Source organism: Prunus mume, linkage group LG8 (genome assembly GCF_029339155.1).
Source record: "Prunus mume cultivar Tortuosa linkage group LG8, ASM2933915v1, whole genome shotgun sequence".
NCBI classification, from domain to species: Eukaryota; Viridiplantae; Streptophyta; class Magnoliopsida; order Rosales; family Rosaceae; genus Prunus; species Prunus mume.
The window spans coordinates 12,023,416-12,047,072 of NC_142705.1; the positions used below are offsets into that span (position 1 = coordinate 12,023,416).

At 36.2% G+C, this 23,657-nt stretch overlaps 3 protein-coding genes, 1 long non-coding RNA gene and 2 pseudogenes across 13 annotated transcripts; 5 read left to right on the forward strand and 1 right to left on the reverse strand.

Annotated features, from left to right (window-relative positions):
• Window positions 1–2,364: 2,364 nt before the first annotated feature.
• Window positions 2,365–7,486, forward strand: LOC103339623 (serine/arginine-rich splicing factor SC35). Of its 10 annotated transcripts, XR_001678396.2 has the most exons (10): window positions 2,392–2,790; window positions 2,875–2,953; window positions 3,344–3,423; window positions 3,563–3,629; window positions 4,855–4,926; window positions 5,417–5,647; window positions 5,748–5,928; window positions 6,029–6,157; window positions 6,447–6,654; window positions 7,219–7,486. XR_001678396.2 is itself a non-coding variant. In XM_016796458.2 (8 exons), the coding sequence occupies exons 1-8, from the start codon at window positions 2,715–2,717 to the stop codon at window positions 6,032–6,034; spliced, it is 792 nt and encodes a 263-aa protein (XP_016651944.2). In that variant the 5' UTR covers window positions 2,392–2,714; the 3' UTR covers window positions 6,035–6,313. The 10 variants fall into 10 exon arrangements, 1 of the variants encoding a protein (XP_016651944.2); XR_016122583.1 differs by lacking the exon at window positions 6,029–6,157 and having other exon boundaries at window positions 2,365–2,790; window positions 5,748–6,004; window positions 6,447–7,004; window positions 7,105–7,486; XR_016122585.1 differs by lacking the exon at window positions 6,029–6,157 and having other exon boundaries at window positions 2,365–2,790; window positions 5,748–6,004; window positions 6,447–7,004.
• Window positions 7,487–9,526: 2,040 nt separating this feature from the next.
• On the reverse strand, window positions 9,527–11,147 carry LOC103339625 (large ribosomal subunit protein eL21z/eL21y). The gene is made up of 2 exons (XM_008242956.3): window positions 10,830–11,147; window positions 9,527–10,002 (listed from the first exon to the last, which is right to left on the reverse strand). The coding sequence occupies exons 1-2, from the start codon at window positions 11,064–11,066 to the stop codon at window positions 9,745–9,747; spliced, it is 495 nt and encodes a 164-aa protein (XP_008241178.1). The 5' UTR covers window positions 11,067–11,147; the 3' UTR covers window positions 9,527–9,744.
• A 1,660-nt stretch (window positions 11,148–12,807) lies between these two features.
• LOC103339626 (dirigent protein 22 pseudogene) lies at window positions 12,808–13,825 on the forward strand (annotated as a pseudogene).
• A 2,358-nt stretch (window positions 13,826–16,183) lies between these two features.
• Window positions 16,184–17,124, forward strand: LOC103339627 (dirigent protein 21 pseudogene; annotated as a pseudogene).
• A 283-nt stretch (window positions 17,125–17,407) lies between these two features.
• Window positions 17,408–19,028, forward strand: LOC148914722 (uncharacterized). Its single transcript, XR_016122813.1, has 2 exons — window positions 17,408–17,670; window positions 18,463–19,028. It is a non-coding gene; the product is annotated as an uncharacterized LOC148914722 (long non-coding RNA).
• A 721-nt stretch (window positions 19,029–19,749) lies between these two features.
• Window positions 19,750–22,862, forward strand: LOC103339628 (uncharacterized). Its single transcript, XM_008242960.3, has 6 exons — window positions 19,750–19,956; window positions 20,055–20,105; window positions 20,645–20,696; window positions 20,771–20,829; window positions 20,956–21,001; window positions 22,583–22,862. Exons 1-6 carry the CDS (start codon window positions 19,831–19,833, stop codon window positions 22,723–22,725), a joined length of 477 nt encoding a protein of 158 aa, XP_008241182.1. The 5' UTR covers window positions 19,750–19,830; the 3' UTR covers window positions 22,726–22,862.
• The last annotated feature ends 795 nt before the right edge of the window (window positions 22,863–23,657 follow it).

The following is a 23,657-nucleotide window of genomic DNA, read 5'->3' on the forward strand; positions in this document are numbered from 1 at the left end:
TTTAGACTATAATCCTAGCTCGCCGCCTCCGCTTACCTTGCTATTGTTGTCACTACTGCCTACCTTACTATTGTCGCCGCTACCGCCACCCCACCATTCATCATCATGCCCAATATTGATGCCTTTATTTCTTCACTTATTTATGTGTTATGTCTTATCTACTGTCGTGCTCATAGGACTTCTGTGTTATGCCTTATCTACTGACATGCTCACTGCCGTGCTCACAGGGTTTCTGTGTTCTTCCTTATCTAATGTCATGCTCACAAGGTTTTTGTGTTCTGCCTTACCTACTACCGTGCTCACATGGTTTATGTGTTCTGTCTTATCTAACTGTCGTGCTCATAGGGTTTCTGTGTTTTGCTTTTATGTGTTCTTCTATGTGCCCTATTTGTTAGGGTTTGTCAGTTGTTTCACTTGTGATTTATGACAAGGCCTTCTCTACAGTTATTCGATTGGTCAATGTCGAGTATGTTGTTCTATGACTCGTTTGTCAAGTTGGGCATGCGAGATATCTTTGCCCCAACTTGAGGGGGAGTGTTGGCGAGTCCTTAGTTAGGATTTGGGTTCCTTAATATGTTAGGACTTTGGTTAATTACCAATGTATCTAGTCTTATTATAGTTGAGATTTATTTCCTCTTGTAATTTATATTTATTTTCTATTTTAATTTGGATTTATTAGGACTTTGGTAAAACTCCATGGCCTTTCTTAGGATTTTTTGAAACAAAAAGCTAAGGTTGAGTTTGGTTTATGGGAAATGAGGCTTGGTAATGGGAAAATTGATTTCTCATGTTTGGAAAGTCCATGTATGGAAAATGGTTGTTTGGCACATGAGAAAATAAGAGGAAAATGTAACTCTCCTCCCTCCTTAGGTCCCGTTTGGTTCACGGAATAAATTTGAGGGGAAATCACTTCCCATGTCATTTCCTAAGGAATGGGAATGAAAGATTCTTTTCCCACGTTTGTTAATGTCGGGAAAGTAACCGGGAGATTTCACTTTGTTTCTTTTCCCATATTTGTTTTGAGTAAGAATGGAAAATAAAGTTTCTATAAATTTTCAATTATACCCATATTAAATCAAATAAAAAAAGAATGCATTTAATGATACGTTGTAATTATAAATTGTTCATAGGGACAAAATAGTCATGAAAATTGTGTATTGAATGTTGGCTCATTTTCCCAAACTTTCCCATGATGAGGGAAAACAATTGAATTCCCATTCTCAAGCCTCCTTTCCCATGAACCAAATGGGGCCTTAGGTTTCATTTTCCCTTCCCATGGGAAAGTTTGGGAAAATGGGCCAGTATTAAATGCATACTTTTCATGACTATTTTGTCCCCGTTAACAATTTAGAATTACAATATAGCATTAAATGCATGCTTTTGTTATTTCATTTCATATGGGTATAATTGAAAATTTAAATAAACTTTATTTTACATTCCTACACAACCAAATATGGAAAAAGAAATAAAGTGGTATTTTCCGGTCACTTTCCCAACAATATTACCAAACATGGGAAAAGAATCTTCCATTTTCCATCAAATCCTTTCTGTGAACCAAATGCGACCTAGAGAAAAAAGTAACCATGAAAACTAGAAATAAAGAAAAAAGATACGCAGTTAATAAGAGTGGGCTGTGTGTGGCTCTTTATTAGCATGTAGGTTGTGAGATGGGAGAGAGGTTGGGTTGTGGTGAGAAAAATTAAGAAGTCTATAATCAGCGTACTGAAGGAGTAGTGTTTTCGTTTTATTTTTCTATTTTTCTATTTTTCTAATAGAAATTGACGGTGTTAGCAACTGTTAAGTTAAACGATATATGTCAAAATAGGCTAAATTGGTGATTTGCCCATGAACTCACACCTAACTTATAGACCCCCAAGTTGACCAAAAAAAAAAAAAAAAACTTATAGACCCCCTATCTTCTTTTTTTAAAATTAAGAAAAATTAAGTATATAAACTTCTTCTTTTTTATCAATTTCTCCGTACAGTCTAAATCATCAACATTTCATCTAATTTTCTGTTAAATCATTAAAAATAATATTATTTTTTTGGAAAAAAATAGAAGTAAAAGCGAACAACAACAAAATCTATCCCCACCCATTCTCGCCCCCTCCTATCTGTTTTTTTTCCTCGCCCTACTCACTCTCCATGCTGCTTCTCCCCATGCCAATCCACCTTCCCCCCTCTCTCTCTCTCACTCTCTCTGAGGATTTAGGGTTTTGATCTTGAGTAATTAAAATGCTTGTATAAAAAAAAAACGAAGTATTCATATATGAAAAGAAAAAACGAACATTAAAATACACACACAATTTTCAAGTAAGTTTGTACTTGGTTTAAATTAAAAAAAATTCGGACATTTTCTAAGAACTATCTCACAATGCACGTAGGTCATGTGTTTTTCAATTTATTGCACGAATGATCCTCGTAAAACTGAATGGTTCATATTATTGTGCGATCGAGTCAGTGTAATTTGGTTTTCTTTTGTACCCTTTTTTTTTTTGGGGGGGGGTTATCAGTAGCCCAAAGGTTTTTGGGTTTGGGTTGATTTTGAGCCCTAAATCCAAAACGGTCCAGACTCCTCCTCATCCCTGGATATATTTTGCAGTCGGGGAACCGCAACCATTCTTCAGGAAGGTTCTATTCCACCCTCTAAATTTACTCGCCACAAATCCAAACCCTAATCCCAATCTCTCTATCTCTCTTACAGAGCAAGAACCATGTCTCACTTTGGTAGGTCTGGCCCTCCTGACATCGCTGACACTTACTCTCTCCTGGTCCTCAACATAACCTTTCGTAAGTCTCTGTCTCTGCTTCTGCCCTGTTTTTATTTTTTGCGATTTAATGGCGGTAATTTGTTGATTTATTTGATTTAAATAGGTACGAGCGCTGATGATCTGTTTCCGCTTTTCGATAAGTATGGCAAAGTTGTCGACATTTTCATCCCCAGAGACCGAAGGTTGGTTGGGATAAAGCTTTTAGTTTTGTGTGTATTTTTTTCAATAATATGTTTGTTTCCGAAGAAATTGAGTAGCTTTGTTATGTTGGAAAACAATATTCATCAATGAAGAACTGCCAAGATATTGTTCTTGTTTGTAATCCCATTTAATCCTTATTTTTCTTATTCTCACGGATGCTGAGAAGATATGGGAAATCGACGCTTTTGATCATCTGTGTATCGTGTTCGGAGGAGCAATTTAGCTTCTCTTAAAGTGGAGGACTAGGAACTTGTAGGAAATGCAAATTTGAATTATGTCCTTTCCCCTAAGTTTTTGTTGTATTTGTTTCAGTAAATTGTTTTTCTATTTGAAGACTGGATTTGGGTATTTATTTTCCTTTTGTGGTTTAGGACTGGCGAGTCTAGGGGTTTTGCATTTGTGCGATACAAATATGCCGATGAAGCACAGAAAGCGGTTGAAAGGCTCGATGGTATGCACATTTTTATTTTTAGAAGCATTACTATTATTGTTATTCCTATTATTTTTATCTGGGTTTAATTTTCCTTTTTTTAAAAAAAGAAATTCGTCTTGGCTTCCTAATTGTCTTGAAAATGTTAAATACTTTTCAGGAAAAGTTGTTGATGGTCGAGAGATAACTGTTCAGTTTGCAAAATATGGGCCAAATGCGGAGAGGATGTAAGTTTAGTTTTTGGATGTTTCTTATATATTGGATTCATGATAGCTGAAGCTTATCTTGAGTACTGTATGTACCTGAACTATTAACTTCTAATAGGGTCTCCATATGCTTTTGCTACTGTTTGTTAAAGCTTAGTCTATTTACTATTTGTTGCATAGGTTGCAGTTGTTTTCTATGAATCCTGTACTCTGCTTTATGTTAGCAATTTTGTATGTATTGTTTTTTCTTTTTTATTTAACTAAACTTAAAAGCCCTCATTTTGGTCCCAAGGGGTATTGATTGTGGAACCGAGGTTTATTTGTTAGACTAGAACGGTTTCTGGCATGGAATCATGCAAGGATCCCATATAATCATGGCTTTGGCTTCACACCTGCAATGCCTCCAAGCCAAAACTGAAGGTGTCTGATCTGTAAATTTGTGAAGGAAAACATTTTTCCATTTTTTTCTTATGACTGGACCAGAGGAATGGGTTGTGACATCATCCGCCATTTTTCTTCTTGTTGTTCAAAGGTGACCAAAAATTATGAATAGCAGGGCAATCTGTGGTGGCGCGTAGGAGCTCATGGCAGCATCAGAAGGTTGTAGTGAGGTGGGGCCATCGGGATCGGATTAGATCTGGTGGAGTGGCAGTGGTCATGGTTGTGGTTTAACGGTGGTGGTCTTGGGTTTAATGGTGGTGATTGTAGAGGTGTTGGTGTGGCTGTGGTGGTATGTTTGTTTTTTACCATGATGGTAGGAGATGTGGTGGTGTGTTCATTGGTCATGATTGATGTTGCAGGTAATAAAAATAAAATAAAAAGAATACAGGGAAGAAGTAGATATATAGAGACGAGAGAGAGTTTTTTATTATTTTTTTGCCCACTTGTTTTTAATAAATACATGTGGCTTACATTTGGAGTCAATGTAAGCAGACATATGGGACCACACTGTCCATACAGACACTTAACAGATTTGTTAATGGAATGGTCCATATGTAAAGTTTATTCATGTTCGTGTATGAGTTCATAAACACTAAATAGTTCGGGGTTAACTTGAAAAGGCCTAAGAGTTTAGGGGGTTTATGTAGTTGACACGTTTGTGTGTATATTTACAGTAAGTTGTACTTGAAATGATGGTAACTCGTTATTTGAACTGCATTGATAATGAATTCAAACCTTGAAAAGCTAATTTTGTTTGTTATGTATCTTCTATCTACCGTTCTTTACCTGATCTCCCTTGTTTCAGTCAGAAAGGAAGGATTACTGAAGCTCTACCAAAATCAAGGTACAGGTCAAGAAGTCGCAGTCCTCGGAGAAGGTTAGTCTCTTCCCTTGGTCTTTCTTTGTGATGGATTGTATTCTGTCATATAATTTGAAGGTTCCTGAACTGAACCTTCTATTTTACCATTGTCTAGTTTAATCATTTCATGCCGTCCTTCAATTAGTGTTGACTTGATTTTATTTTCTAGTTTCATTTTCATGTAACTATATTTTTAACTTGAGCAAGAAAGACTGTGTTGTTATTGTTCCTTTTATTTCTATAATTTCAATTTTACAATGTATTATGAAATAATGTCTCCAACCAATCTTGTGTATCGAACTTGCCAATTTGAATGGATGGTATGGAGAGTGAATATCATGGCTATTAGTTAATTTGTTTCTACTCAAATCCAAATGTGTTTTTTTGCAGATTTTGCAAATCAAGTTCATAATTCATGCTGAGATCATATTAATACTTGTCCTGATTTCATTTACAAGCTTTTGATATACAAGTGAATGTGTGATACGTACTATTTAAAATCTTCCAGGTACCGAGATGACTACAGAGACCGTGACTACAGGAGGAGAAGTCGCAGTAGGAGTTGGGATAGGTATGACCGTGACAGATACCATGGGAGGGACAGAGACTATCGTCGACGAAGCAGGAGCCGCAGTGCCAGCCCTGATTACTATAGGAGCAGGAGAAGAGGGCGCTATGATGATGAAAGGCGGAGTCGAAGTCGAAGTAGGAGTCCAATTCGAAGTCGTTCCATTGATAGGTTTTAAGCTCTGCTAATCATTATTTAAGTTATGTTTATAATCAAATACTAGCTCTTCCTTTATGATTATTTTTAATTTATATACTAATCTGTATTGTAGTGTCTCCCCTGCACGGCATAGCCCTAGTCCTCGTAAGAGTCCTTCCCCACTAATCAGGAGTCGCAGTGCCACCCCTGATAGACGTAGTCATGATGGACATTCCCCTACTGCTCGAAGTGTTTCACCACGCCATCGTCCTGCTGATTCTCGTTCCCCATCCCCTCGAAATTCAGATGTTGATGTGAGTTGATGTCTACAGTTTTTGTTGCTTCTGGAACGATTACTTTCTCCTGCATGGGTGGAAGAGCATTGAACTGGTAACTCTTGAATCGATTTTGCAGGATTGATGTTTCTGGTTGTATGGAAATGATGGAAGCACCCTGAGTTGTGTACTTCTTGCAGCTCTGCTGATGTCAGGGATCTTTGATCATAATGCGTTGTTTTAGTAGGTGTCTTGAGTGCTAGTTTTGGTAGGACTGGTTTCTTTAGTATTTAACTATTTAATGCTGAGCTTTATATATCCTTTATTGATCTGGGATGGACTTTGTAGTTTGTAGATTTGGTATTTCAGTACTTACAAAGGATGTGCTTGTGTGGTTTCTTAGTGTATCTGCCTTTCATCTTTATTTTTGTGTGTAATTTTATTGTTCACTTTTGTTCCCGCCTTACACTGTTACTGATATATGAGTCTATGGTCTCAAGTTGTCTGGTTCAGTTTATAGGACTGATTCATCACGAACTATTTCTTGGGTTTTATAGTTATGTTCGTGAAAAGAGTGATTGAGGCTTGGATAAGAGGATGTTGATTTGTAGCTGTGGGTGCTGTTTCTAATTTGTAGATGGATGGTCGTGATTGTGGTGCTGGTTGCAGCAGTATGCTGGTTTTAGAAGTATGATTGTTTTGGCAGTGAGAGCTGTTTGCAGGGCCAATAACTTAATCTGTTTTTCTCCATACCGAATAAATTTGGTAAGAAATATGGTTTGGCTCCTTGTTTCTGAAAAGTGTTATATACTCTAGGATTTTAATGTTTGACCTGATAGTCCATGAAAGGAGTTTTTAGTTGCTGTGGTGGCTGTAAGTGGGTCTTTACCTGTGTGTAGCTCATGCTGCATATGAGATTGATGTGTAGTTCGTTATGAACCAGAATGGTTTGTAATTGCTGTGATGGTAGAAGTTGAACTGGTCTTTATCGGTAGCTGATGCTGCACATAAGTGATTCATTAACCCGGATGCGGATACCAGGCATGAACTGTGGATACTAACTATGAAACCTTGTATGCTGGGCTCAACTATATGCAGCACAGTAATGAGAAATGGTAACAAAGTTTACAATTAATTTCTTCAGGGTATTTAAGACTACTATGTTTAGTCCCAACCTGTTTAAAATTGTATAACCTTTGTGATGAATTTACATAGATCTTGTCTCACACAAGTTCGAGGCTCTAGCTGTGAAGTGGCAGCTGATCTGTATTTTGTTGTATCGTAATAATTTCTTGGGTGACTGAAGCTCTAGCGAATAACCACCTGCAGCTTGCAGCTTGCTGTTGCTGCTATTTTATGATGGGGTCGGGTAGGCTATTACCATTTGGGGCCTTGACAATGGCTGATTGGCGTGCTGATACCGAAAGATTTGTTTTGTTGTGTATGTTATGACTATAACATGGATTTACGGTCTCCGGTCCTATGTTTCGAATTAGTCATCCGTCCATTAAAAGTGGCAAAATATGTACATTGACAACGCCTGATCTGACAAACTATTTTGCATTTTCTCATATATATATAATGATCCTTCATTAAACTTTCATTCCTTTCTAATTATAAAATCTGTTGCTTTTCTTGTGCTGCATTTATCCGAAATTGCCATACGACTCTACTTGTCAGAGCATTATTGATTGTGCATTCAGGCTGGTATTTAAACTGGAGCTTGGATCTTGCATGTTTGCAAACACAATCGATCTGCTCTCAGGCAACTCATTGTCATGTAAATTTGCTCCCAATGTTGCTAAAATTAATCAAAATTTTATAGGCTCGTCAGTTTTCTGTGTTCTGGGTTCTCAGAAAATACGAAAAGAGGAAGACAAAGTTGGAGAGGGTAAAGAGGCCAACCCAAGCTCAACGAATTCGGGTTGAACCCGGGTTCCAAATTGATCATGTTAGGATCGAAGTTCATGTTATAATTAAGGCAAATGTGATGAGCGAACAACAACATAAACAAGAAGTTGAATGTAAATCTCCCACTATTAACAATGTTATGTGCTTGATATTCCTTTTATAGCCCGTATGTACGTGTCCTCGGGCCCTCATGAAATAACTCATAATCACTTTGGAGGATCCTTACAATAGTATGTGCAAAAACAGACTCGACTTTTGCACACTCCGACACCAGATAGTTCTTTGGAGCATTCCTTGATGCAATTTTGCAGCTCACATCTGATTGATTGATCAATCAGCTTATGGCACGAGTGCTCCGGGATCCTCACGGCGTCACGAACCACTGAGCAAGTGCCAAATTCAACTGCCCAATTAAAAGGGGGAAAAAAAACCCATAGCTGAATTATGCAAGTTATGAGTATAAACCCCGAAATAATGAAAAAGAAAAAAAGAATTGAAAGCAATAGGTTAATGGTGTTAAGAGAGAAGGTACCTGAGACGAGAAGAAATAGCAGGATAGGGTAGAATGTGAAGGATGCCTTCATCTTCAGTACCAAAAGAAACTCAAAGCTTCATCATTGTAATTAATTTGTAAGATAAAAGAGTCCTTAAAAAAGACTGATGTCTTTTTATATACGGTGGCCAAGATTCTTACAGAAAATTCTGAAAAGAAGAGAAAACTGGGCTGTGTTTATTTGTCTCAGAGACGGAGAATCAGTTCTCAGAAAAAAAATACTTTGGATAATTACAATCATAGAAAGGTCTTCTTTTGGTCAGCAACAAAAGTAAAGGTACCAATTTTCTTCTCTTTTTTTATTTTTTTATTTTTTTTTATTTTTTATTTTTTTTTTTTTTTTTGGGGTACAAAACCAATTTTCCTTTAGGTAGAGAGAGAAAACAAAATTAACAAGAGTAATTGGAAAGCAAGGTTTCTGTGTTTGAAGTTGGAACCCCAGCCCAGCTCACCTTATATTCTTTTCTTAAACCAATACATGGTAGACTATATAGATTAAATGCTTCTGATTCTATCTTATAGGGAGTTCATCTAGTGCCCCGCTACAAGAATTTCTGCAAACGGACAAAGATGATTTGTATAAATCATGGTCATGAGTTCAAAGATTTGTATAAATCATGGTCATGAGTTCAAATCTCATAACGTGATAGAGGATGAAAGATTATGGTTAAAACATGGTCCTTGATCATGCGATCAAATCCCGTAACGCGAATGAGGATGAAAGATTACGGTTAAAACATGGTCCTTGCTTGGTCATGCGTTCGAATCCGGTAAGACCATAGAGGGTGAAAGATTTGAACCATGCATATGCATAGCAAACAATGCCAACTGAATCCAAAAATTCACGACTTACATGGAGTAAATAGTTTAAGATTTGCTCATTAATCCAAAAGAACCATTTGAAGCTGAAGTTTCTCAAGTTCATACTTGCATAGAAAGTAAGCAAAGTAGGATTTATGAACCTTCAAAAAATTCCCGACTTTAGACAAACCATGTGTCAGTTTTTAAGACAATTAACAAAGACACAGTAGAGCCCAGAATTAGTCCAATCTAAAACAAATAGGTGTAAAAGAGACTGATATAATTAAACTTGATCATTAAAAAGGAAAACCACGAGGTGCTATTTCTAACACTTCTAAAGCAAACCAAGTGCTGGGAATAATCAGAAAAAACTTAAGCACAAAACACAAATAACATAGATAATTCCAGAAGATTTCCATATTCGCACAAAATTGTACTTGAAAACATCATGTATCATAAAACATTAAACTAAGCAGTTTCTGCTGCGACAGATGAAAGTACCTCAAAAATTTTCAAAAAACAAAACTAAAGAAACACTTTAATAAACTAGACCAGTCCTTGGGGATAACCAACACAACCGTAAAATAGATCTAATAGCCTCCCTTAAGATCATTGACGACATCGTAAGGAATGGGAGTAACAGTTTCCATGACTGCACCTTCAACCCTGAAACCTGGCTTGGGTCCCTTAGGCTGCCTCTTGGTGCTAATGACTTCACCCTTTGCCTTGGCCTCAGCCTTCAACTGATCATTCTTTATCTTCCTCAAACGGAATTCCTCAGTACACCTTGAAGGCTGCACATGCTCCACACGCACATGGATCCTCTTCCTAATAATCCTATTGCCAACCTGATATCATGCACAAGCATACAACTTGTAAACCTTCCAATAATCGATTGCAAAATAAAACATACAACAATCATTTAGCATCAGGGCAAAAGCAGGATAGAATTCCTCAAATCATGAGACAAAAGGAAACTAGATTTATGACAATGATCAAAATTACAGTGCTCAAATCAAAGCTCCCGATTGATCCAAGTAAAGGATTAACCTACATTATCTCCATTGTACAAAAATGGTTCTTCCTAGAATCACTAAGTTACATAATCTTTTATTTCCACAAGTGAAAATAAATTAAAAACCTAATTTCAAGATCCATAAAGGAAAAACTGATTCAAACACGTCATAACACATCCAGCAGACATGCATAAACTATATACAATCTGCACAAAGCTTTCTATAGCTATTATTTCCCAATAGAAGCTGAACATTATTGACAACTTTTCTCGATCTTCCTTGCAGTGAGTTATAAACATCTGACATACGATAAGCCATTCTCTAACAAGGTGTATTACCCTGCTTCACATTCAGCATAATCTAGACATCAACAGTACAATTAGCAGCTATAAACTAAAACCATCTGAAACCCACAAACCACATAAACATATACATAAAATCCCCATTTCCGCCTAACAACAACCACAACAATGACAGCTAAATGTACCCAGATGTCACTGAACACTATTAAGTCGAAATCAAACCAAAAGTTCGGAAATTTCAACAAGAACCCACAAATCCAGACAACCATTCCACAGAAGCAAATCATAAAACATCATTCAAACAACAACTAAGAGTCCAAAAATGAAAATACAGAAAACCCAACGAAAATGAATCACCTGTTTATTTATCTCCACACCGATGGCGCGCTTGGTGACGTTCCAGACGCGACCAGTACGTCCATGGTAGAACTTGTGGGGCATACCCTTGTGCACGGCGCCGTTAACCTTGACGTCAACATAGTCGCCGATCCTGTAGGTCTTCAGATAGGTTGAGAGAGGGATGTAACCCTTCTTCCTGAAGGCCCGCGAGAAGAGATCGCGAGTACGAGACCTGAGACCGTGTCCAGCCGGCATTTTGAGCTGCTCTCTCTCTCTCTAAGGTTTGGAGGTTTCTTTCTGAGAGTGGCTGCTAAAGCCCTAGACGATGAGGGTGCGTGTGGATGTGTTATCTTGCTTTTATAGTATGTGCGGCGAGTGAGGCGGGTAGGGTTTCGGTGATCCGATTTTGGGGTTGAGATGTGGGCTGGGCTTGTAGTGTCAACAAGAAGAGTTTTGTTTCATTGGGCTGGCCCAAGAATAATGGGCCACAAGTTTTGCTTGTTCTTATTTTATTGGGGCTTGTAATCTGAACCCTGACCAAACATTTACCTAAAGGTTGGTGTTGTGGTGTCTTGGTCTTGCTAGAGAAAGAAAATAAGTTATTATCTAGGCCCAGTTCAGTTTGAAAAATTAGCACCATTCTTGGAGTTTTTTTTTTTTTAGTCGGAAGATTGAGGTGAAAATTCTGTTTGGGAATGCTTTTAGAAGAGTCAAAATCACTTTCTAGTAACTAACAAATTGTTTAGTTGAACAATTTTAAAGTGCTTGTGGGTCATAAAAGCGATTTAGGTGATTCTTCAAGAAGCATTTGCAAGTGATTTTTTCTAGAAAGCACTTAACTGAAATTTCGATGTTCTTCTAATACAGGCACTTTTAACTATGGCAAGAATCAAACTCTTGATTAGATATGAGATGATAAGTATTGTACCACTAAACTAAAAAAAAAAAAATTCTCACAAACCAAAATACTTACCATTCTCTTTTACTACATGCAATGTTGGGTGAGGAATCGAGAACATGAATTCTTCTTTTTGGTTACATAAAATGGTAGTTAGTGGGCTACCACTCTGAGTTGGATCACTGTTTACGGAAAGCTCTACCCAGGAGGTTCTTTACAAGACTCGAGCCCCTGACCTCCTTAAGGATGGTACTCAGAGGCATTACTGAACTTGTGGATGGAGAACAAGACTTTAACTGCAGGATAATATTGGCATATAGTTAAATTGGGATGAAACCATGGAAGCCACCGAGGTCAATCTAATTACCATCCTTCCATACAGGTTAAAAGCTTTTGCAAACCGTGGTAGACACTTTTCCAACTTTTTGGTGAAGACCATGTAGAAGACTTGGAATGAGGACCACATATGGAACCATCAGGCATGGATCATGCTATTCTTTTCTTTCCCTCACAAAATTGCATTATTCCAATAGACTTGGGGCACGTTTCGTCGCCGGTGGTCAATTTTCTTGCCCCTTGTATACACTTTTCTTTTCTGGCATGCAATTGCATATTTCCACAGAAGACTCTCAGTTTTTAGTCGTCTTTAGCTAACACCCGGGTTTTCCCTCTCATTTCGTTCTGCACTTTCTACACGCACTCCATTTGACCTTTAATTTTTTTTTGAGAATTTTTCCTATTAAGAGGAGCAATAGTATAATAAACTCACTACACGGATGTTAGAATTCAAACCCAAGATCTTACCTGAGAGAATAAACCTCTAAACCACTATACTAATGGGTTGGTTGTAAACCACAAGAATTTTTTTAATCATTTAATTAATGCATTGAAGCCTCCTTTTCCTACAGAAAGAATGGAAAATAAATTTCTTGATTGAAGACTTATGGTTGTTTTCAGCATAGACTTTTGTCACCCCTCTTTCGTTTTCACATGTTTGTGCCCTTAAGAAAATACATATATTACATATGCCAATTATTTATTAATTAATTAATCCATTTTTTTTCACTATATATAATCAGAGTTGCCCAAAATGAAACCATTGATCCTTTACCCTAAAACCCTTTTTGCTTTTTCTCTACAATGGCCAAGACCATCCAAAACCTCAATTCCATCTACACCATTTTCATAACCATTTTCCTCTTCTTCTTCTTCTTCTTCTTAACCCTTGCCAATGCAGAGGCTCACCGTTTCTCAAAACCCTTATCTCCGTCAAAACATGGTCTAAAGAGAGAGAAACTGAGCCATCTCCACTTCTACTTCCATGACATATTGAGTGGCAGAAACCCTACGGCTGTTAGAGTTGCTGAGGCACCCACAACAAACACTTCCTTGACTGCGTTTGGTGCTGTGGTCGTGATGGACGACCCATTGACTGTTGGGCCTGAACTGGGCTCCAAGCTTGTTGGAAAAGCCCAAGGGATTTATGCTTCAGCTTCACAGAGTGAGTTGGGGCTCTTGATGGCCTTCAACTTTGTTTTTGTGGAAGGGAAGTATAATGGTAGCACCCTGAGTGTGCTGGGGCGCAACTCCGTGTTATCCGAAGTGAGGGAGATGCCGATAGTAGGCGGAAGCGGGCTTTTCCGGTTCGCCCGAGGCTATGCTCATGCTAGCACTCACCAGGTTGACTTCAAAACTGGAGATGCTGTTGTAGAGTATAATGTTTATGTCTTCCATTATTAACTGAAGTGAGGGAGATGTATAGATAGTAGGCGGAAGCGGGCTTTTCCGGTTCTCCCGAGGCTATGCTCATGCTAGCACTCACCAGGTTGACTTCAAAACTGGAGATGCTGTTGTGGAGTATAATGTTTATGTATTCCATTATTAACTTAACTGATGTATTTGCTAGCTTTTTTTTTTTTTTTTTCTGGGTTGTAACATTACATGAAATCCACCGTTTGTGTTGATTTTCGGTGTGAGGTTAATAGAAGAGAGGTAGAGGATTTGAGAGAAATGATTGAGAATGGGCTTGGATTGGAAGTAGCAATAGAAGGGAAAGAGTCTAGATTGGTTTTCTTGTCGAGGATATCAAACAACTTCTCCAAACTTTTCATGTTAATGGCTTATCGTTACTTCTTAAAAATATTTATAATAGGAACTGCAGACCCACACTAGGTAAATTCCAATAAGGCTCACATGGCGTGTAAGAAAACAGAGTTTTTATCAAAAATAGCTAAAATTTAACACCCCTAAATTTATAAATGTCAGTTTTTTAAAAAAAAATTCAAATATAGCTAAAAACTCACTTAAATTGACCCAAATGCTCTCTAAATTATAACCTAAACCAAAAGGCTAATTGTCATGCTCTTCCGAGCCGTAGGCTATTGTGACACCTAGAACCTGCCTTGCCTTTGGTTTAGCCATAGTTTTGCTTGCTCTTCTGATATTCTGTGTTGCTTCCCGAGCAATACCAGACTTTGAAGTATCTGCATTCAGTGATACCATAAAAAAACTATCTTAAACTACAGGTGGTAAGTATACTTGTGACAACAAAGCAGCAAGAAACCTAAAGATGAACTACACACAACATATGTGTTCTGTAACTTATAAGAGTTCATGAGAAAATACCCACCGATTCAAAATTATTATGTCAAGAAATTGACTTTAACTTTTTTTTTTTTGGTAAAAAATCTCCCAAGCCTACTGATTCAAGCCATAGTCGTAGAGATGATTTTTATGCCCACAAAAGGAGAGAGAAATTTTAAAAGAAGCAAAATGACAAAAATGCCTTATTTATTTTAGATTTCTTCCAATACATGTCTTTGATTTGAAAGTTGAGTGGTTTTTTTGTCTTTTTAAAAGATTTGGCTTTTTCCAAAAGTGAAAAAAAAATTATGTCTAAAACCTAAAAAACCTTTTAAGAAATCATTGGCTTTTCCTTTTCTTCTTCTTTTTGATAGTTACATTAATTGTTGTTTTTATGATAGGATTCATAGGCATGATTGAATTGACGAAGCCCTTTTTTTTTATTTTATGCTCCTACTATTTTGGATTTTAGCTTTTAGGTGTAACTGAGTTATAATTAATTTAGAGGGCATTTGGGTCAATTTAAGTGCGTTGTTGGCTATATTTGAAAGTTTTTAAAAAAACTGACATTTATGAATTTGGGGGTTAAATTTTGGCTTTTTTTTTTTTTTAATAAAAACTCAAGAAAAGAGTGGACCACCCAAAAATTCATGAGAGTCCATAGAAAAAGTCTATGAAAATGCACTAAATTCTATGATAAAAATCTAACAAATTCCATTAAAAATCCATACAAAATCCCGTCAAAGTTTTTGTATAGTCTATAAAAGTCAATTAAAATTCATTACAATCTCAATTAACATATAAAATCTGTAGGAATCTTGTATTTGAAAAGGAAGCTGATTTTTCCACTCCTCTTTTTTCCACTTACACTCCCTTTTGTTTTTTAAAATTTTTTAATCAATTTTGTTCTTTTTTGTTCTTACTCTTTCATATTCTACCCTCACCCTTCATTAATGTTTTGATATGAGTACTCAATCAATCAATGAGAGTGAACAAAACCCAAGCTTTTGGATTTCTCCATCATCACTATAAGAACAAAACCCAGGCTTTTGAATTCCCCTACATACTTAGAATGCCAAATTATTTCTATGAGAAGAATTCTTTTTTATTTTTTTTAATTTTTCTTTCTCTTCAATCCCTGGTTGTTTGTACTTTCTGATAAGGTACCCAAACAAAATGAAGGTATGAAATTATCTCATATGAAACAAAGAGAACTCCATTAATGTGAATTTGAAACTCAGTCTCAAACTCAATTTCATTTTCCAAAATTCAGAGAACTCAATTCATGTTCACAAGTTCATCAATTTTTTTTTCATTCAATATCTATTTTCTGAATAATTATGACAGAGAAGAGAGGGAGAAGAACATGGAAAAAGAAAATGTAAAAATGTGTAGTTAAATGCATTTTTGTTTCTTTGTGGCCACCTAAAATTTGTTTCCTTTAAAAAAAAAATTAAAAAAAAAAAAAACTATGGCTGCAAGGTTTATTCATGGGGCATGAGTTTTTGCAGCATGTGGCCCATGTAATTTTGCTTAGGCAAATATACATTGTTAATTATTTCTTACTAGATTAAAGGGGAAAAAAAAAAGTGCATGTTGGAAAATTAAACATAAAGAAAAAGAAATAATATAAAACTGAAATAAAAAGAAATTAATGTAGAATAAGAATAGAATAGGAAAGAGAAATAACAAAATTAATTCAAAAGTATTAAAAAGTATCAAAAAGTATTAAAAAGCACTTTAAAAATCGTGTAAACATACTATTTTCAAATGAACATTTTAATAATAAAACAGGTGAGCTTATCAGCTGTCGAAACGATTATGTCACAATGACAATGCCACCATACTTGCTTTCTCTCACTTTACACGTCCTCCAATAATCTATAAATGCCACCCACAACCCCAATATACAAGGGGTTGTATAAAGCCAGAAGCACAAGAACAAAACTTCAACACAATACTTCCAAATTGCATTTTCCCAACCATGGTCAAGAACTCCAAATCCCTCCTCATTTCCTTAACTATTCTCTTCTTCATAACCATGGTCACTTCAAAATCACCAAACTTCTCTCAAAACTTATCTCTACAAGCACTTGGCCTCAACAAGCAAGAGAAGCTAAGCCACCTCCACTTCTACTTCCATGACATTGTCAGCGGTCCAAACCCTACCGCCATTTGGGCTGCCCAAACACCCACATCCAAAAAATCCCCAACCCTATTTGGCTCCATAGCCATGTTTGATGACCCATTAACCGTGGGCCCAGAAAGAAGCTCCAAGCTTGTGGGAAGAGCACAAGGGATTTATGGGTCTGCTTCGCAAAGTGAGGATGCTTTGTTGATGACCATGAACTTGGCTTTTGTTGAAGGTAAGTTTAATGGGAGCAGCCTTAGTGTTTTTGGTCGAAACGCGGTGGTTAAAGCTGTGAGAGAGATGCCAATTGTTGGTGGAAGTGGGGTTTTTCGGTTTGCTCGTGGCTATGTTCAGGCAAGGACTCTCAAGTTCAATGTAACAAGTGGAGATGCTCTTGTTGAATATGATGTGTTCGTTTTCCACTATTGACTTTTTGTTTGCTGCTTTGCTTTGTTTTCTTTCTCTCGACAATGTTCTTCACAGTGTCTTTTTGGTCATAGTGTGGTTGGTGGAAGTGGTGGGGCTTTGGGTTTTTGTGTTGTTCGTGTAGAAATATGAAAATGGCAATCAATTGTTATAGTAAAGCAACTGCACGCGTGTTGATTAGTTTACTGAAAGAATCAAGTTGGTCTTTATAGTATTTGAAGCCCTATAAGTACGACTAATGTACGTATTTTTAAAAAGTATTTACGGTTTCTCTATATTGGTCATTCATTAGAGCACTTCCACCTATTTGTCATGACAAAGGGTAAGGAGAGGCAAGGGTTATTACTATTCAGTGAACTTGAATAGTGGCTAACTTAAAAACTGTTGTGTTTCCACCTATTCTATAGAACCACTATTCACATGAAATATGAGGAAATGAATTTATATAGATTTTTAGTGTGGGAAGTAAAAAATATGACTAAGTATTTATTTTTTAAAAAAATTATGAAATTATTATTATTTTTTATTTTTTATTTTGGTTCTTGACGTCAGCAAACCCAGGCTAGAAAGGACTGATTTTGCTTGAGGGCCAACTTAGGCTTGTGGAGCCCACACCCAGCCCAGGCAAAAAGGCCCGCTGGAATCACGTTTTAGGCTCCCCATACTACACCACATGTCCGATGAGTCACCTCCGGCCGCTACCCACTACTGCGAGCCGATTGCCCACCGTCGTCGACCACAGCTTACCAAGCACCCGACACCACCACCTCAGTTGACCTTTATTCACCCTTAAAAAAGGAGCAAATTTTGTGTACTTGAAGGTACTCAACCCTTGTCCCTCAAAGGATAATCTTCAATTGCAAACCACTACACCAATCTTGTTTTTGTGATATGTGTTAATTTACAAATATTTATATTAACAATCAAAGGTTTATATAATAGAAACTACGACACATTGTGTACTTTTATTGTAATCTTATATATTGATATTTTTTTAGGTTTATAATAAAAACTACAACACATTGTGTTTTTTTTTGCTCTTATATTGGTATTTTTTTTATTTAGGTTTTTATAATAAAAACTTCAACACATTGTGTACTTTTATATTACTCTTATATTTTAGGTTTATAGAATAGAAACTGCAATAAAATGTGTACTCTTATATTATTGGTAGTTTTAGGTTTATTGAATTTAAATTGCAATATAGTGTGTACTTTTATGTTACTCTGATATTGGTAAATTTTTTTTAGGTTTATAGAATATAAATTGCAACACAATGTGTATTTTTATGTTACTCTTATATCTGTATTTTTTTAGGTTTATAAAATAGAAATTGCAACACATGGTGTACTTTTATGTTGCTCTTACTTTGGTGTGTTTTTAGGTTTATAGAATAGAAATTGCAGTGTACTTTTACATTACTCCTATATTGGTATTTGTTATTTGTAAAATATAAACTGCAACACAGTGTGTATTTTTATGTTACTTTTATATGGGTATTTGTTAGGCTTATAGAATATAAACTACAATGCAATGTGTATTATTATGTTACTATTATATTTGAATTTTTAGGCTTTTAAATAGACTCAGCAAAGCTTTATCCTTGTATGCAGCTGTGATCTCTAATGTAAGAATAGCAAATTTCGATGGAAGAACTAGAGAACTATCAAAATAACCAAATAATTTGTAACCTTCAAGCACCGATTCAAGCTAAAGGCTCCATTTGAGGAAATTGTCATCATTCAACCGGAAGCATGCCAAGCAAATGTTCAATCTTGAGAGAAGGATTGCTTGTCTTTACCTTTAAGGTTGTTACCTCTCTAAGTAAATGTAAAGTCTCTCCTTCAGCTAGAATGTAAGGAAATTGAAAGAAGTATGGGAAAAGATCAAATGCGGTTGCTAGCATCGAAGAGTGCCGTCATCGATGATAAAGTGGGAGTTTGAACTTGGAGAACAAGCTCTTGCCATGAAAACGCCATAGAAGAAATAGAGTTCTCTCTCTGGATAGGGGAAATATATTTCCTTAACTCGCTCCATGAAAAGACTAGATCAACAATAAACAATAAACGCTATAACCAACAACCAACACCAAAGAAAACTAAATTGTATTTTGCATGAATTTTGCCACTTACATTTAACACAATAAATCTTTTTGATGCGTCTAAGGATATTTAAAGCACATTGTGTAAGAGTTCTAATTTGATTTGTATATTTAGTTCACTCCAATATCTTAAATAAATTAAAATATTCAAATAAAACAATATTTATATTTATAAAAAAAAACAGTGTTCCATTTATACTATAAACAAACATAAATTTTTTTATTTTACACTAACATACAATTTCCAACAAGCATTATTTTTTTATTGAAACATATCACGCAAAATTTTGGTCAGTAGGTCATCAATCATTTATTTATGTATAAGTTGTACAAGCCTGATTTATGTGATCACACTATTTATTTCATCTTTTGTTCATATTTTATGTGTTTCTGGATTAAGAACATTTTAGTTTGATTTTTCTAAAGTGTTGCCACCTTTTCATTATTGTTTGATTAAGAACATAATTCCATAATATGCAATTTTGAAACATACACGAATTTTACTTCAATCATCTGAATTATTTTTGAAGTCTCCACTTAAAGATAATCTTTGCAAAAAAATAGATAAATTGAAGACCACAAAAACATCTTTTTATGACTAACAAAATAGACGATCATCCAAATCAGTGGCAGTCCGCGAGAGAGAGCCCATTACTTTTTACAGCTTTGTGAAAGTCCTGTTTTATAATTAGAAAGCCCATTACTTTATAAAGCTTTGTGAAACCGAGACCCATATGATATTGGGTCAAGGGGCTTTGTTTTATTTAATGAACAGTGCACTGTATTAGCCATATGAATTCTAGCACACTGAACCAGTTACTTTCTCTTCGCCTAGGACTGGTGTGCGAGCGCGGATTTGGCTGCTTGGGAGTTGAAAAATATGGGGACGAGAGAGGTGTACGAGCAGAAGCTGAGGAGTGGGAATCTGCACCATGATCCCACCATGAATCCAGGCCTTGGCACCCCTCGCTGCCCTCGCTGTCTCTCTCTCCTGGACCATGATTCGGTACCAACCCATAACGCAGATTACCTGTTTGAGGATTTGATTATGAGGATTTTACAGTTGGAAGAACTGACTTGGCTCTGTTTTATTTGATATTTCAGGACAAGGGTGAATGGACCATCACTTCTGTTCTTCATGACGCCACTGCTGTTGTAAGTCTCTCTCTTTTTCCTCCCCAATTTGTGTGAAGTTGGTTCCCTTTCGTTTTATCAGCTACCCACTATAGCCAAATTTAGTTTCTTGATGTAGCAGTTTATTTTCATTGTGAAAATTTTCATGGTTTTGATATGGAAATTTGGGGTAGAACACTTTTTGAATTGGGGTTTTTTTTGCAGCATTTATTTCTGAACGTTAAAGATTTACAACATTTAAATGTGTAACTCTGATCTTAACGATGCTCCTTGGCTAGTTTTTATGTGCTTGGTTGGTATTAGCTACGGAACCATCTAATGTAATCTGCATCACAATATGTTATTGACATTGACTTAATGTCCATAATGGGGCATAAACCCATGGTGAACGGTTGATTCATTCGATAGAAGTAGTACCTGAAAGCAGTCGTTGGTCTAGGTGTATATACGAAGATCATGTTTCAGTGTATATTTATTGGACTGTCTACGTAAACTTGGTAATATGGATGTGGCTTGTTATGCGAGTGATTAACCTTTTGTGGTATTTTCTGTATGGATAGGCTGGCTCTGGTATTGGTGGAATGCTTAGTGCAATTCATGGCTTCAATACAGGTATTCTTTATTCCCTTTGTCTTTGCAGACTATGGGCTTTCGTATGCAAATTGCTTAGTGTTACTTGATTGCAGGGATCCCGTACCTTCAGAATCGACTGAAGGGCCCAAAGTGGCTTCCTTTCTTAGTTGGGGTAGGTCTCATATCCCTGTTGTTTTAACCTGCCATGCACTTCAAGTTATATTGGCATTTATAAAAAAAAAAGATTCATATTCTTAATGTGCATCAAATTAGCTCACTTTTGTTTTTTCAATCACAGCTTCCTCCACTGCTACTGTTTTCGGGTGCCAGTGCTGCATTTGGAGGTAAAAATCCTGCCTTTCTCCATTTGATTAAAAGAAGTCTACATTAGTGTGGGATCGTGATCAGTCTTTCGACATTCCTCTTTGTTGTTGCTCTTTTCGTTTTTTATTTATTAAATGGTTCACTCATTTAGCAGCCATGGACTGGTTAAGTACTATAAAAGTATAAGTGCTTGACTTATTTGGTTGTACCTAGTTTAGACTAAGTCAAGTTCCTTCTATGTATGTAATACATTTCTCCATATCTGAGACCCTGAGTTAAATATCTTTTCCCAATGTTCTTAACTTCAGTCTCATTTGGCATTTTTATGATATTGTAACATCAGTATGTCACTTTTTATATATATATATATATATATATATATATATATATATAAAGCCTAGATGGCTCACGCACACACGATGCACATATAATTTGAGGGCAGTAGTTGTAGAAAGAGAAAAAATGAGCATGCGGAGGCATGGTGGGTAGTTAGGGTAATGTATAATGACCACAGTGAATTTAGTTTTTGGATGGGTAAACGTTTAATGTAAGAGGGGCATAGTGGACGTTTCCCCATATACAGCTGACAAATACTTTTTTTTTAAAATGTTCAGTGTAGATTAGGTCTCTTGAAGAACTTGTATTTCGTAAATGATGACCAAAAGCAATTAAACTTTTTTAAATTTATGAAGTTCAGTAAATCTAAGATGACATTCTAGTTCTTCTGAATCACTTGTCCACGGGATAGTTACATATGTGGGATTGTGCCCATGCATGGCTATTGGCCTGGCATCGTATGGATGCCTACACTTCTAGCAGTAGTGTATGTCAATGGTCAAAATGACATGATGTCCTTTATATTTTGTAACTATTAGTAGCATGAACATTAATCTCCACTGTTATGAAGTTTCTACCATATAATACATAAATAAAGACTTGCAATTACAAAGGGCCTGCCTTAGTTACTGAAGCACCTGGATATCATGGATCACATATCTCCATGCCATAATTTCTCATTGATTGGGTTAAACCACTGCGAACAGCCTTCTACCTCAAATTGAAAATTCAATTCTTATTGGTTGAATCTAGTGTCATTGAATCCCATGAGTAGGGGCTTCAGAATAGCTGTCGCCTAGAAAAGAGGCAATTACTAATTGTAAGTGATAAATGGTTCTACATCTTGCACACTTCAGGTGGCATTGCTAGAACCATCGTTGTTGGAGTAATATTATAGGTCATGTTTGCATAGTTTCAAGACAGTGAGAGCCAAATGGTTTGAAGTTCATCTCGTATTGGTATGCAAGTCTTCTTCTTTCCATAGTCTTTTGAGATTGGGTACAATACAAGTATAACCTTGTCTGTCAATAAGCTGCCTTCACAATCCAATCTCATAGTGCTCGGTTGTAAGACCTTGAGATATAGAATTCCATGACTAATTTAACCAGCAGTAATTGAATTTGCAATTTGTATCTGTGTTAGGTTTTGAGTTTATCAGTTGACACAAGATTCAGTATGTGCCACTCCATGTTATAATGGACTGTATACACATGAGTTTCTAGGATGAAAGTTTTTCAATTCCCTGAAAATGTGGGATTCTGCAGGTTATGCACTTCCAAGGTTTACTCAACTCACTGTGACTTCCTATTATGCCACCTCAAGTGCCTCACACTATGGGATTTCACTTCTCACTCGGCATATTGAAGAAGCTCACAATTCCCGCTCTCGGCAAGAAAGACTCAGATGATTTCTTGCAGGTGCACATACTAAAGATTCTACTACAATTTTGTAATTGATGTTATTATATACATGTAATTCTAGGTTCTCTATGGTTACAATTGTTCTTTGATTTACTATTCTAGTGAGTAAAAAATACTTTATCCAGATGATTTTACATCATTGACCGCAGTTTGGTTATTTTGTTTGACGTGTACGAAGATAAGGTAAAAATTGATTGGAAAAATTGTCATCACATCACATAATCTCATCATGAAGGATTGCTAGTATATGCCATACCCATTGATTGTGACAATGACACCGTAATGTGATACATGAATATAAGGGTTAAAGTCATAATCTATATATATAAAGCAAAAGGCAGAGAAAGGTGAAACATTCAAAATACTAAGATGCCTTGGTTAATTCAAACATTAAGAATTGAAATTATTAATTAAATGAGAATAATATGGTAAATTCACATACTTTTATAATAAAACAAAAATGTCTTATTTTTGTGGAACACAACTATCCATTATTTTTTTAATTCTAAAATAATTTTTAAATTTTTAAAAAGCTCTGAAGGCTAATGCGAAGAGGCTGGTATATTAGTAAGGACCACAATTGGTGTTTATACTGTGAGGAAAGCAACTGTAAATCTGAGACACACAGATCTACCTTGAGCTATTATTATAGCTTGTGATATTGCTCAAGTGAAATCTGAGGAATTTGTTCAAATCCAGTTGTGCTTGTGGGTGAGGCATATAGGTTCCTATTTGTAGCAGCAAACATAGGCCCACCTTTGAAGTAGTTGAGGCATCATAAAGTACAGAAGTATGCAAGCCACGAATTGGCATATGTTGTCCTTACAGACAATTTCAGCTTTCAGCAGAAAGCATCATAAACGTCGAGCAGTACAGTTCAAACCTGGAGGTATAGTTACTTCTCCAACCATGGGGTCCT

Coding starts and splice junctions, on each gene's coding strand:
- LOC103339625 (XM_008242956.3), bottom strand. CDS start 11,066: ATGCCGGCTGGACACGGTCTCAGGTCTCGTACTCGCGATCTCTTCTCG. Junction 10,003..10,829: donor GTGTGGAGATAAATAAACAG/GTGATTCATTTT, acceptor GCATGATATCAG/GTTGGCAATAGGATTATTAG.
- LOC103339628 (XM_008242960.3), top strand. CDS start 19,831: ATGGGGACGAGAGAGGTGTACGAGCAGAAGCTGAGGAGTGGGAATCTG. Junction 19,957..20,054: donor CTCTCCTGGACCATGATTCG/GTACCAACCCAT, acceptor TTGATATTTCAG/GACAAGGGTGAATGGACCAT. Junction 20,106..20,644: donor TTCATGACGCCACTGCTGTT/GTAAGTCTCTCT, acceptor CTGTATGGATAG/GCTGGCTCTGGTATTGGTGG.
- LOC103339623 (XM_016796458.2), top strand. CDS start 2,715: ATGTCTCACTTTGGTAGGTCTGGCCCTCCTGACATCGCTGACACTTAC. Junction 3,424..3,562: donor AGCGGTTGAAAGGCTCGATG/GTATGCACATTT, acceptor AATACTTTTCAG/GAAAAGTTGTTGATGGTCGA. Junction 5,648..5,747: donor CGAAGTCGTTCCATTGATAG/GTTTTAAGCTCT, acceptor TCTGTATTGTAG/TGTCTCCCCTGCACGGCATA.